The 14558-nt window shown below is 42.1% G+C and overlaps 1 protein-coding gene across 1 annotated transcript; it reads right to left on the bottom strand.

The window, feature by feature from the left end:
* Positions 1-668: 668 nt before the first annotated feature.
* Positions 669-7960, bottom strand: LOC308575597 (vomeronasal type-2 receptor 26-like; the record flags this gene model as incomplete). The annotated part of the gene is made up of 5 exons (XM_081174348.1): positions 669-1570; positions 2079-2205; positions 3625-3783; positions 4894-5185; positions 7881-7960. The coding sequence occupies 5 exons, from the start codon at positions 7958-7960 to the stop codon at positions 669-671; spliced, it is 1560 nt and encodes a 519-aa protein (XP_081030474.1).
* Between the last annotated feature and the right edge of the window lie 6598 nt (positions 7961-14558).

Here is a 14558-nt window from a genome sequence, read left to right as displayed (position 1 = left end):
CTCAAACTACTGCGCATGATGGGCGATGGCAGGGGTGTGCTTCCCTCCTCTCCGGCTTGCTCAGGCGCGGTGTTAAGGCTCTCATTAGCATCCTCTGGTCCTTGCACCTCTTCTCCACTGGAGGTGGGGCTTTCCTCCTCGCCGGAAGAGGAACTGCTTTGCAAGATTTTCAGAGGCTCCCGGTAACACAATTCCCCCTCTATCTCTCGCCTCTGAGCCGATGGCAGTTCCCTGACAGGTACACTATAAAATCTAGAGTTTTCAAATCCCAGTGATGGCTTATCTTCTAAATTTATAGATGAGAAGTATATCATTCTGTCATAATTATGGACTAAATTTCTGAAAACAGCACGAATAAACCACTTCAGAAATGAGCCAAACTGAAATATCTACTGCCTTTGTCATACAATTCTTATTTGATGATTGAAGGCATGAAGAGTAGAGTTTGTAAACTGTGCTTGACTAAACCCCTTTCCTCACGGCACATCCACTCTAATGTGGTGGTGGTGGGAATATGAAATCAGACAACAAACTTCCAGAAAGGATTAGTTCTGGTTAACAAATGTTTATATGAGTTGAATAAGTTGTTCATGGTGATCTCCAGTGCCTTAAAATAAATAACCGATTTTAGCAGAATGTGAGGCATAGGCACCTACTGTTTAGCACCTTTAATTTATTCTTTGAATTAGCTGTCCCCTAGTGTTCAACTCAGGCCTAACCACAATGATAAAACATTTGGGTAAAAATATACAAATCAGTAACCCTGCACTGGAAGCTAAGATGGAGAAGATCTCCACGGCCACCATGTATTTTCCCTTGGTGCTCTGGTAGGTGGGAACAAAGGACAACCAAACACTGCAAAACAGAAGCATACTGAAGGTGATAAACTTGGCTTCATTAAAACTGTCAGGCAATTTCCTGGCTAGGAAAGCCACAGTGAAGCTGACAATGGCTAGGAAGCCTATGAAGCCCAAGACGCAGTAGAACATAATAACTGAACCTTCATTACATTCCAGAACAATTTCTTCGGTCATTGAGTGCATGTCAAAATACAAGAATGGGGGAGAGGTTGCCAGCCACACAGCACAAATAGTGGTTTGAATAAGGGAGCACGACAGAACAATGGAAAAGGCCAGTCTTTTCCCTATCCATTTCCTCATCCTGGACCCAGGCTTGGTCGCCGCGAAAGCCATGATCACAGTGACGGTTTTGGCCAAGACACAAGAAACTGCCATTGAGAAGATAATGCCAAAGGCAGGTTGTCGAAAGAGGCATGGTATCTTCTCAGGCTGACCAATGAATAGGAATACACAAAGGAAGCAGAACAGTAGGGAGATGAGGAGACCGTAGGTGAGGCTCCGGTTGTTGGCTTTGACTATGGGAGTGTCTTTGTGCTTAATGAAGATTCCAAGTACCAGAGCTGTGAGGAAAGAGAATGAAAGAGCAAAAATGGCCAGACTGGTCCCCAAAGGTTCATCATAAGACAAGAAGCTTATCTTTTTTGGAATGCATAAATCCTGGCCACGGTTTGGATATTGATCTTCTTGACATTGAATACAGACGTCCATGTCTGGAAAAGAAAACATGGCTTTTGATATATACATTAAACAACCCTTAGCATTCAAAACCCTATCTGAGCATAGGGTGCTAGGGGAGAAATATACAGGGAAGAAACTACAGATAACATCAGGCTCCTTCAAATGTCATGTTATTGAAGTCATTGGACCTTTTCTTTGGTCCTGAATATTTTTTGGCAATTGGTATTTATGTTTGATTCGTGTGAACAATTGTGATTCTTAACATTTTTTAAAGTCCTAGAAGGAGGCTGATCCTTTGACGTACCACAGGCACCCCCAAACTCGGCCCTCCAGATGTTTTGGGGACTACAACTCCCATTATCCCTAGCTAACAGGACCAGTGGTCAGGGATGATGGGCATTGTAGTCCCAAAACATCTGGAGGGCCGAGTTTGGGGATGCTTGATGTACCATGTAACTGTGTTTATAATAAGTTATGGCTGGGTCAGAAACAAAGTTGCCCCCGTCTCCTTGGAAGCATCCCAACACTAATATCTCTTACCTGTTTTGTTTGAGATCTTTCCTTCTGGGCATGGAAGGCAATCATAGCAGCAGAATGGCGCCCCTTCCTTCTTAGTCTTACTGGACCCCAAATGGCAATTGTCATTACACACAGAAAGAGGCGGCATCTGTCCATAAATGAAAGAAGACACTAATTTGGAAATACTCTCGGGAAATACATTTGGGGAGTTTGCTTCTCCTGAGTCCCACTTTCTCAACATTTGTAAAATGAGTCAATGCATTCCAAGATAAGCATGGATCCTACCTGGTTGAATTTGTCTGGCCATACAATGATATCTTCATAAATAGTGAGCACATTTTCCTTGGGGGCCTGTGGGCCTGCGCTTCCAACTCTCACTCTGAGAAAGGATTGGTTTGGGAATGTGACCCAGTTGATAATATCAAATCCAGCTGCTAATGACCCGTTTTCATCAAAGGAAATGGTTTCCCCAGCAGTATTGTTAAAGGAAACACTTCTCAGATAATGGTGCAGCTGAAAGAGGTAAGTAAAAAGAAAAAGAAAAAAGAAAAAAGGTGAAGGTTTAAGATACTTAAAAACACAGTATGTTTTTTGTTAAATAAGGTAAAGGTACCACTGCCCGTACGGGCCAGTCGTGTCCGACTCTAGGGTTGTGCGCCCATCTCACTTAAGAGGCCGGGGGCCAGCGCTGTCCGGAGACACTTCCGGGTCACGTGGCAAGCGTGACGAAGGTGCTCTGGTGAGCCAGCACAGCACACGGAAATGGCGTTTACCTTCCCGCTATGAAGCGGTACCTATTTATCTACTTGCACTTAGGGGTGCTTTCGAACTGCTAGGTGGGCAGGAGCTGGGACCGAAAGACGGGAGCTCACCCCGCCGCGGGGATTCGAACCACCGACCATACAAGTCCTAGGCACTGAGGTTTTACCCACAGTGCCACCCGCGTCCTTTTTGTTAAATACACGTGTGTATTTAAAAAGGGATACAAAAGTTTAATGGTAGGCTAAAAAAAGACTTGACGACTTACAACAGTGTAGAAAGCTCTCCTGAAGGAGGCTGCTCAGGATATTACCTGCCATCTCTGTTGATATGAAAATGTCCACCTTCCTTTATTTGCCCTTCCTCTGTGCTTGGAGTCGAACAGATAAATTTCATGCAGAGCATGTGCCACAGCATAGACAGCATTGTAGACACTGTAACTGTGGCCGGTCATGCTCATTTCAAAAACTGACGCAGGGAGAGTCTCCAGCTTTTCCCTTCCAGTACAAATTCTCCCACCCATGTTGTCTACCAGAGGACCTGGAAATAAGCAGCTAAATGCACGTTCCCAGAAGACTCTGATAAAGTCATATTCCTTTTCCAAGGTAGGATTTATTGCATGAAGAAATTTATGGAATGTCTGCAGCTCCGTTGAACTTACTGCAAATGATATAGCACCCTGGAGGAAATCTATGTCCCAATTACTCTGAAAGGGAAGAGATGCGAAGTCCATCTGGGCTGTCATAATCCAGACTTTTGTTTTAAGTGGCATGTCCATAAATGTTGGGATGAATAGCAACATTCTCACAACAATCATGGTCTGAATTTCACCATGTGCAATCAAGACGCTAGCAGTGCTATTCATGATCATCTTAGATTTTTCAATTCCATTTTCCACCATTTGAGGAACGTCATCGGAAAAAGAGAGTTTTGGGAATTTTTCTATGAAGTCAAAGCAGATGCCACTCTGGGAAAACATGGGAAGCACAATCTGAGAAAACCTCTCTCCAGTGTCATCATCCAGATAAAGCACCCCAATCCATGTCCACCTGAAATGAAGAAGTAACTGGAGAATCCCTTTATACTGATGGTCCACATCTGGGAACATCTGGTGAAAGAAGACTCCTTGATCTTTGCAATCTACTACAAGAGCAGAACCATATGGGAGCTAAGTAAAGAGCAGATGGAAAATGGTATGTATGTATGTATGTATGTATGTATGTATGTATGTATGTGTGTATATATATATATATATATGTAGGTTTTGGTGTCTTCGGGTGTCTTCCCGTGTAAGAGTTGGGGTGTCTAGGCGACGTTTCGACGAGGTCTCACTCGTCATCTTCAGGCTGGTGCTTTCGGCTTCTTGTTACTAGAACAGAGCAGGATCTCAGTGTTTGAGTTCCTATAAATACTGTTGAGGGGGTGTGGTGTATAGCCTCCAACGTTCTGGGCAGAGAGGAAGTTCCTAGGTTAATGTGCCTTTTCTTCTTTTGTTCATTAATTACTTGAGGGATATCTTGAGTGATTACTTGAGTGATATTCTGAGTACCACTTAGGAGGGTCATTAGGTGTGGATTAGTTGCTAAAGCTTTCGTGTCTTGACCTCTTGACCAAGCCAGAGCACAACTAAGTGCAGTACAGCCATCTTCTCAGAAAAACTCTTTACAAGGTCAAGAGGTCAATCTCAGCAAGAGGGATCGCCGTTCTGGCTTCTGGAATAGCTGTGCAGCCAGTATTCGCTCCATAAGACGCGCACACATTTTCCCTTACTTTTTGGGAGGGAAAAAGTGAGTCTTATAGAGCAAAAAATACGGTATTTAAACACACTGAAAAGTGTCCGTTTTGTGTAAAAAGTGAGCAGAAAAGTGAAGGGGAAGGAAAAATGGGGTGAAATGGTACACAAAGGCATGCAATGGGATAGAACAGGATGGACGTGGACCTCTCTTTCAGTGCTAGGAAACGGCATGTAATTAACTGCTCAGTCCATCCCTTTTACACATACAGTTTTCTAATGTTTACTAAATCTAAAATGGTAGGATAGATTATTCCTTATTTTTTTGTTATGAGCACAACTTACCTGTGGAATCTTGTAGTTCCACAGCATAATTGCCATATTGAGATCAACATCAAAATTAGGTCCCCCAATGACTGCTATAAGATTGTCCTGGACATCACACTTGTAGTTAGGGAAGAATTTGCCCTTTGTGGAGAGGAGTTCCATGGAGGCAAGATATGTTGCACTGGAACTGAAACCACTGTTATAGAGGTGGGAGCCAAGGCTGATGTTGGGTAAGATCCGGGGATTTTCATTTATCTCTTTCAGAGCAAATACCAAGGCCAGGATGTGCTGGTAGTGGTGAGTCAGTAGCCTAAAATGAGAGAAAATACGACCTTGAAGTGGCAACCCCTCTTCTCTTAATTTCAAAAATAACTTCTAATCCAAATAGCTGCCTTAGTTAACCAGCATTTATATTTTATACAATTCAGCAACAAATTTAAGAAGAAGTTCACTTTATTATAGCCTGTTCCTGACGTTTTTCATGGGGAAATCTAGCAACACAGAATCAGATGCCATTCTACTACATTCAGTAAACCCTTTAGGTTCCCCAAACATTTCAAATGTTCTCCAGAACATAGTACCTGCAGCTATTAGGGTGATCTCTTGGTAAGGCAAAGGCAAAGGTAAAGGTAAAGTTACAGGTAGGTAGCTGTGTTGGTCTGCCGTAGTCAAAACAAAATAAAAAAATTCCTTCCAGTAGCACGTTAGAGACCAACTAAGTTTGTTATTGGTATGAGCTTTTGTGTGCATGCACACTTCTTCAGATACACAAGGTAAAGGTAAAGGACCCCTGACAGTTAAGTCCAGTCACGAACAACTCTGGGGTTGCAGAGCTCATCTCGCTTTATTGGCCGAGGGAGCCGGCGTACAGCTTCCGGGTTATGTGGTCAGCATGACAAAGCCGCTTCTGGCGAACCAGAGCAGCGCACGGAAACACCGTTTACCTTCCCGCCGGAGCGGTACCTATTTATCTACTTGCACTTTGACATGCTTTTGAACTGCTAGGTTGGCAGGAGCAGGGACTGAGCAACGGGAGCTCACCCCGTCGCGGGGATTCGAACCGCGACCTTCTGATCGGCAAGTCCTAGGCTCTGTGGTTTAACCCACAGCGCCACCCGAGCCCCCAATCTTGGTAGATTGGTGTAATACAGAATAAAGGTAAAGGTAAAGGGACCCCTGACCATTAAGTCCAGTCGTGGCCAACTCTGGGGTTGCGGCACTCATCTCGCTTTACTGGCCGAGGGAGCCGGCATTTGTCCGCAGACAGTTTTTCCAGGTCATGTGGCCAGCATGGGTAAGCCACTTCTGGCGAACCAGAGGAGCACATGGAAATGCAATACAGAATACTTGACATAAAATCAGGTTGCGATGAATATTGTTTGCCAAAGGAGCACAGGTTGCTAACATAGTTCAGATGCACATCATAATAACAATATAACAACAATAATAACAGCAAAAATATACCAACTCTTAAGGATAATGAGATTATTTAATATTAGAGGGAAAGTATAAACAATAAAGCAAATAGATTGCAGTATGTCAGACATAATTCTAATGAACAAAACTTTTCCTAGCAAGGGAGGGGTCTTTTGTTCAGCCCAACTTTTTAAGAGAAGTGACCCAATTTAATAATAATAATAATAATAATAATAATAATAATAATAATAATAATAATAATAATAATAATTTATTATTTATACCCCGCCCATCGGGCTGGGCTTCCCCAGCCACTCTGGGCGGCTTCCAAAAGAATATTAAAATACTATAATACATCAAACATTAAAAGCTTCCTGAAACAGGGCTGCCTTCAGATGTCTTCTAAAAGCCTGGTAGTTGTTTGAATTACCCAGACTCAGTGCCGGATTTACGTATAAGCTAAACAAGCTATAGCTTAGGGCCCCACTCTCTTGCCCCCCCCCCCAAAAAAAAATAAAGGAAAAAAAATTGTATTAATTGTATTTCAGTTCAACAATTACTTGGATAAAATATGTATTTTGTTATGTGCAAATGGCTTTAGATACCTTTTAGGTCCATAAATTACCATATAGCATATATTCAACGACAAAAAAAAAGCGACAATCTGTTGTTGACAAAGGACAGCTGGACATATAAAGGGCCCCATTACCTTCAGGAGCTTAGGGCCTCATCAAACCTAAATCCGGCCCTGACTGGAAGAGAGAGGGTTAACAGATTCACAGTCGTTGGACAGCATTCCTCTCCCCCCAAGGTTGCAAAGAGCTCAGAAAATCTCAGAACAGAAAGCACAGAGGGTACAAGCTCAGATTACAAGACGTAGGAGTGATGTAGACTAATAGGGAAGGAGGGGGTGTGAGCCTTAAATGGGAGCACCACCATTTCTAGGAGACGTGCTCTTTGTTCTCTCGCTGTAATTATTAAAAATTCTAACTGGTAAGACACTCCTCATCGAACCTACATCCGGCCCTGCCCAAACTAATCCATGTAATAATCCTTTAAATTTCACACTTCTCCAAAGTACTAAAATATGGGAAGAAATCATTTTTTGTGTTTTATTCTAAAACACATTTAGAACTGTGTAGAATGTAATAAAACACATATTAAAATATAAGTTTACAGGGTGTGTTTTTTTTAAATCACAGATTAGTATGGAAATGGAAACACAAATGATTTATGAGTGAACACACGTGAAATTGACAAAATATATACTGATCTGTCCATCCCTAACTGTTTCTATGATGCACTTGCACATTACACAGCTGATCAATTACGTACCAGTTCATAGCTTTGAAAATGCAGAGCCATTTATGGATGGCAACATTTGTGAGAGTGATTTATATAAATACTCTCTGGGAAGAAAGTGGCTTTCTCCAAAAGTTAGAGTTTTTTGAAATTCACTGAAATTTCAGCTGAGTTAATGCGGAATGAAACTATCGAATTAAGCAACAGTGAAGAACGAAAGGAACGGTGGGCTAAGATAATTGGATGGAATAAGAGACTTTATTGTAAAATATCAAAATATTAGATACAGTGGAACCTCTGCCTGTGACCGTAATCCATTCCGGAGGTCCATCCGGAGGTCGAAATGGGTCTCTGGGAGAGGCGCCATTGTGCACAGGTGCGGGTGGCGATCACCACTCTTGTGCCTGCACAATTGGCCACAAACCCACTGGTTACTTCCAGGTTTGCTGGGGATGTTGGGCAAAATGGACGCAAGCGGAGGCAGATGTAAGAAGATGTTTGACTGTATTAGTAAGTTAAGGTAAAGGGACCCCTGACCATTAGGTCCAGTTGTGGCCGACTCTGGGGTTGCGGTGCTCATCTTGCTTTACTGGCCGAGGGAGCCGGCATACAGCTTCCGGGTCAGGTGGCCAGCATGACTAAGCCGCTTCTGGTGAACCAGAGCAGTGCATGGAAACGCTGTTTATCTTTCCGCTGGAGTGGTACCTATTTATCTACTTGCACTGGTGTGCTTTTGAACTGCAAGGTTGGCAGGAGCAGGGACAGAGCAACGGGAGCTCACCCTGTCGCAGGGATTTGAACCGCCGATCTTCTGATTGGCAAATCCTAGGCTCTGTGGTTTAACCCACAGCGCCACCCTCATCCCTTGACTGTATTAATTAATACTAAAAAATTCTGAAACTAGATCAACAGTTGCATCCAGTGTTCTCTACCGTATTCACAGATGACTAAACCATGGAGGTCTTCCCCCCACTTTCTTTTTCCCCAAGAGAGGGTTGTAATTCTGCAATGTTGTGGAAATCTCAAAATATAAATAATAATAAAAATCTGAAAACGTTTCAGAAAATTCTAGCTTATGACAATTCAACTCAGCTGTAACAAGACAATTCAGATAGTTCCTTTTATGATCATCCACAGGAGCTGTTCTAATACACTGAGGCAAAACTGAGAGAGAATAAATGTACCATTTAATTAATGCTTTCAGTCATATACAGAGCAGAATGCTGTCATGCAGAAGGTTTTCCATATAAACTGGAAATGCATATAAAACGAAGCTGTGAAAAAGAATATCAGGACAGATACACAATATGTTTAAGAAAACCCAACTCCTTACACAAGGTCATCAAAGAGCTCAGAAGAGAGACGTTGTTTGAAGTTTAGCACACTTAAAAAACGGAAGATGTGTGAAATAATGCCACCAATTATAAGGTCTCCTGGCTGATAATATTTGTGATGGATAAGAAGAGGGTCACTAACATTGCATCTAGAAACAGGAACCATGCACACTGCCTGAGGAAGTACCACTGCTAGCAGTACCAATAATACCTCCATCTTGCACAAAATCTTCTTGATAGGAACCGATCAATCTCTTCCTACACCAACATTGCCATGATACTGAATTGTACAGTCTGGCTTAAATGACCACTCACTTGGATGATGGAAGCCAGGGCTGTATGGAGCGAAATTTCATTTATCAGAGCCTTGTGTGTCTCTAGCCCCAGAAACAGAATGGAACTCTCTTTATCTATTTATTTTTCCAGTTCTGAACAACACAGAAGATCTTAAATGCCTTCTTCCATCTGTGGTGTTTTGCTGGCGGCCAGCTGAACTGTCTAAGGAATTGGTGAAGTAGTAATTATAGATAATTCCATAACTGTAGGGGAGATAATAACTTGCTCAGAATTCTGGATTCTCTAAGATGAAAACATATCAATCACATTTCAACAGAGCTCTCTCTTGGTTCTCCTTAACGGGGAGACTGGGGACAGCATAGATACAAGAGGGGTTGCACTAGGCGAAAAAAATGCACTAGGTGAAAGGCCCTGATTCAGCAAAAGAGCTCAGTTTTCAGAGGCTGCCTGGTTTGTCTCAGTGTTATGTCTGGAGTGGGGATCTTAGAATAATAGGCAGGTAGGATTTTGTTGTTGTTGTTTAGTCATTTAGTCGTGTCCAACTCTTTGTGACCCCCTGGACCAGAGCACACCAGGCACTCCTGTCTTCCACTGCCTCCCTCATGTTCGTAGCTTCGAGAACACTGTCCCACCATCTCGTCCTCCGTCGTCCCCTTCTCCTTGTGCCCTCCATCTTTCCCAACATCAGGGTCTTTTCCAGGGAGTCTTCTCTTCTCATGAGGTGGCCAAAGTCTTGGAGCCTCAGCTTCACGATCTGTCCTTCCAGTGAGCACTCAGGGCTGATTTCCTTCAGAATGGATAGGTTTGATTGGCCATAGGAGCCATCCAATCCAGCTCCAGATGGGAAGTTTGAATTGACCTATCAGGTATGACCTAGGTGTGAATGCAGGATATATAGCCTGGGATCTGGGTGGGGCCCCAGGAACAAACACATGAGGACTCACCTTATTACAACTTGAATAAACTCCTTAAAACTGATGGCTTGACTCTGAGTATATTACACTCAGGTACGAAACAATAACCAAATCCAACAATTAAATAGATTTTTGCCTATGCATTCACTCTTATGGCATTTTAAAAATAAGAAACCATGATTGTTATCTTTTTGTCACAAATGATTGAAATTTGCTGGTAGAACAGCTGCTTCTAAGTAGATAAAGCATTGCAAAAATAGATTGAATTTGCCACAGTCCATCATTGCCAATGTACTTTGCAACACAAAACGTTTTATTTGCAACTGTATAGCTGAGTCCAGAGACTCGTGTGTCTATGGCCCCATTTTCAAATGGCACAGTAGATAGTATATTAAAAGCTTCCTCTAGTCTTGGTTCTTAGTTTCACACCTGACCCCTGAATTCGCTACCAACTAGAGCAGTGGTTATATAATAAGTGGTTCCCAACCTTTCCCCCCGCCATGCTCCATATAAGCATCTCTACCATCTTGAGGCCCCCCTCCGTGTGACATATAATTTTTATTATTCAAAAAGTGAATTCCTGTTTGCTTGGAGGAAGCCTAAACGACCATTAACTGTTCATAATTCATTCTCAAACTGCCCCCCCCAAATCAAATTGCCCCTCTGTGCCCCACGTTGGGAACCACGGAACTAGAAGAATTAACAGATGCAATTATGGTAAATTGGGTAATTCTGGTGTAGTTCGAAAAAGGTATTTAAATATACCTTTCAGAAGAAACCAGAGGCCTTTCTCCTGGGCATGGTCGGCCAATTGGTGCGAAGGGAGGATAGAACTTTTTTTATGTACGCCACAACAGCAGCAAGAATACTCATCGGAAAGTATTGGAAGACACAAGAATTACCCACCCGAGAAGAATGGCAGACGAAAGTGATGGACTACATGGAATTGGCTGAGATGACTGGCAGAATCCGGGACCAAGGAGAAGGGTCGGTGGAAGAAGACTGGAAAAAATTTAAAGTATATCTTCAAAAATATTGTAAAATTAAGGACTGTTAGAAAGATGTTGGGAAAAGAAAATTAGGTAGTTTTGGTAGATATGATAAAGGATTAAGTAAAAATGAATTGATGAAAGTGATGAAAGAGAGGAGGTTAAACTATAATATTTTAAATTAAATTACTTAAATGAAAATAAGGTTGGAAGGATTTGCTGGAAAAAATGATCTGAACTAGAATACAAAATTGGGAGGTGTGAGGAGGTCAAGGAAATAAGTTAAGGAAGAAAGTTATGTAAAGGTTTAATCTGTTCTTTTCTTATTTTAATCGAATGTATTTTTATATTTTTTTCTTTTTTTCTTTCTCTGTTATTGTTGTATTCTTTTTTGTATTTTGTATAGTTCTTTTTTCTTTTTGTAATTTTAAACTTTGAATAAATATTATATTAAAAAAAATTCTGGTGTAGTTCATGGGTCACTCATAAACTGTAGTTCTTCTGGGACTCTACAAAAGAAAACAAGTGGCTTTTTGTTCAGATCTCAGCAAGGTTATCCTGAGCGGGATGGCAAGGTATTTATTATGAGTCAAATATATGTGTTCCTGTGCATATTGGCAAAATTTCTGAATAAATTTTAATATGTTAAGGCAGCGTCAAAATGTTTGTATACAATGGATGAGTTTGCATCCCTTATCACTCTTCCCAATCCACTCAAGTAAATCTAACAGGACTATTGAACAACTATTATCAGCAGGCAAAGGGGATTTTATATTGTGACGTGGAATATTGGGTGTGTAGATAATTGAGGGTGCACTGTGAAATTATATGCCAGTTAATAACCTCACAAAATGCCCCTTCTGGTTTCACAGTTTCACATGATTACATTGGTGTCAAGACCATGGAGAGTAGTGGAAACGAATGAGGTGCCACGTGTGTGAATAAATCATGGTTGACTGAGATATGATGAACCAGGACCAAACTTCAGAAAATATGGGACTCAGTTTATATTAACTTCATGTTTTCAATTAATACATATCCAACCGACAGTGATCTGGAAAGAAGTATCTCTAATTTCCAGTGACAAAGAATTGCCTGGACCAGTGAGTCACTCTTGTCAGTTCTTAATTCTTTATTCTAATTAAGTGCTCCCTGCTGTTCAGCTCAGGCCTCAGTAAAATAACATAGCATTTGGGGGAAAAGATGCAGCCCAGTAACCCACAACTGGAGGCCAAGATGGAGAAGATCTCCACAGCCACCATGTATTTGCCCTTGGTGCTCAAGTAGGTTGGAACAAAGGACAACCACACACTGCAAAAGACCAACATGCTGAAGGTGATGAATTTGGCTTCATTGAAACTGTCAGGCAACTTTCTAGCTAGGAAAGCCACCGTGAAGCTGACTATGGCCAGCCAACCCATGAATCCCAGGACACAATAAAACATAAGAGTGGAGCCTTCATTACATTCTAGTATTATTTCTTCAGTCATTGAGTCCATGTCAATGTCTGGGAAAGGAGGAGAAGTGGCCAGCCATATGCTACAGATTGTGGCTTGAATAAGGGAGCAGGAAAGAACAATGGAGCTGGCCAATGGTTTCCCCAGCCACTTCCTCATGCTGGACCCTGGCTTGGTGGCCATGAAAGCCAGAACCACAATGGCGGTTTTGGACAATATGCACGAAATGGCAGCTGAGAAGATCATGCCAAAAGCAGTTTGCCGTAGGAGGCAGGTGACTTCCTGAGGCTGGCCAATGAAGAGCAGAGCACAAAGGAAGGAGAGCAGGAGGAAAAGGAGGAGAATATAAGTGAGGTTGCGGTTGTTGGCTTTAACTATGGGAGTCGCCTTGTGTTTCACAAATATTCCAAGCACTGCAGCTGTGATGGAAGAAAAGCAGAGAGCAAAAGTGGCCAGACTGATCCCCAACGGTTCTCCATAAGACAATAAAGTTTCATCTTTTGGAAGGCATCCATCCTTGTCACTGTTTGGATACTGATCTTCAGAGCATTCAAAACAGTCGTCCATGTCTGAAAAAGAAAAAAGAAAAATACTATACTTTACTTGTGAAGCCTTTTGCGCCCCAAAGAAATCAAGGCAAATGGTCAGAAAGCCTTGAATGATGGCTGCTGGATGAGTACTGGTAATATATATATAGGTATTTGGCCCAATTATTTCTATATACAAGAGGGCTGTATTTACTTAGGATTCCAGAGCAATGCAGGTCTTCACTACAATTGGAAGAAGAGAAGTTCATCACCTGGATATCACCAATCATAAGTTCTCCCTGTCTCCATCATCTCCTGCTATGCTGAAATCCTTACCTCTGCATTCCATGAGCATATGAAACTATGCTCCCAAACAGGTACAACTAAGTGGTATCTTTGGACACCATTCTCTTACCACCCTTCTCTACTTATTTTAATTTTCATTTACTGGATCATTCTTGACAATTCTTATAACTAGTATACACCCAAAATAAAGAAAACATCTCCCACCCTTCTGGTCTGAAATCTTCCCTTCTGGGCACGGGATGCAATCATAGCAGCAAGGTAGCTTCCCTTCCTTCTTGGTCCGACTGTAGCCCAAGTGACAATTCTCATTGCACAGAGAAAGGGGTTGTGCCTGTCCAAAAAGGAAAGAAGATGGTAATTTCTGACTTAAACATGCCATACCTGTTCCTCAGTTGGGGCCAAATTTACTCCCCTGTTTCCCACACAGGCAGGAAGTCTGAAGTGCCCATCAGATCAGGATGACCATTCACATCCCAAGGAGCTGCTGCCCTTGGACCTTCTGTTGTTCGCTTCACAGCAATTGCCCTCCCCCTGTCTGATACTGAATGTCCCCTGCTGGACACTGAGCAGGCCACAAACACCCTGAACCCACTTTTAAGGGGCCTTTCAGAACTTTGGCTCACACCTCACCCTTAGGTTCTGGGGTGTTTCTGCTCTTCATCCAAGTTGCCAGTGTTTCCTGGTTCTGTGTGTCTTCCTTTCTCCTCACAATTATATGTTCCAGACTTTGGGTGATGCCATTTGCTTCATCACTTCCTAACCATGTTAGTTTTTTAGCTGTGGCTCCTTTGAACATTATCTGAGAATCTCAGAGGCCCAAACTGTTGGGTATTGTTATGTTATGCTACAGCAATGTTTGGGGCAACAATGAAGAACAGTGATGAGGTTCTTCTGTACTTTGTTTTCTTTTTTAAAAAAATCAGTTATTGATAAGCCCACCTATCCAACTTCTTTCTATATCACATATCACCTCTGGCTTATTCTGATCTTCATCCTACAACTGTTGGCTACTTGTGCATGCTCCTCTTTTATGATTCCCTATTTCTTACACATGCCCTTGTTAACTCTCAGCTCATCTGTAAGCTCCTTATGCAGCCACATTGGTTTCCTTAGATGCCTCCCACTTTTCTTTCTGGTTGGA

This window comes from Podarcis bocagei, assembly GCF_964188305.1.
Source record: "Podarcis bocagei genome assembly, chromosome: 16".
Taxonomy (NCBI): Eukaryota; Metazoa; Chordata; class Lepidosauria; order Squamata; family Lacertidae; genus Podarcis; species Podarcis bocagei.
The sequence above is the reverse complement of the archived record's forward strand: the minus strand, read 5'-3'. Positions and strand labels throughout refer to the sequence as shown.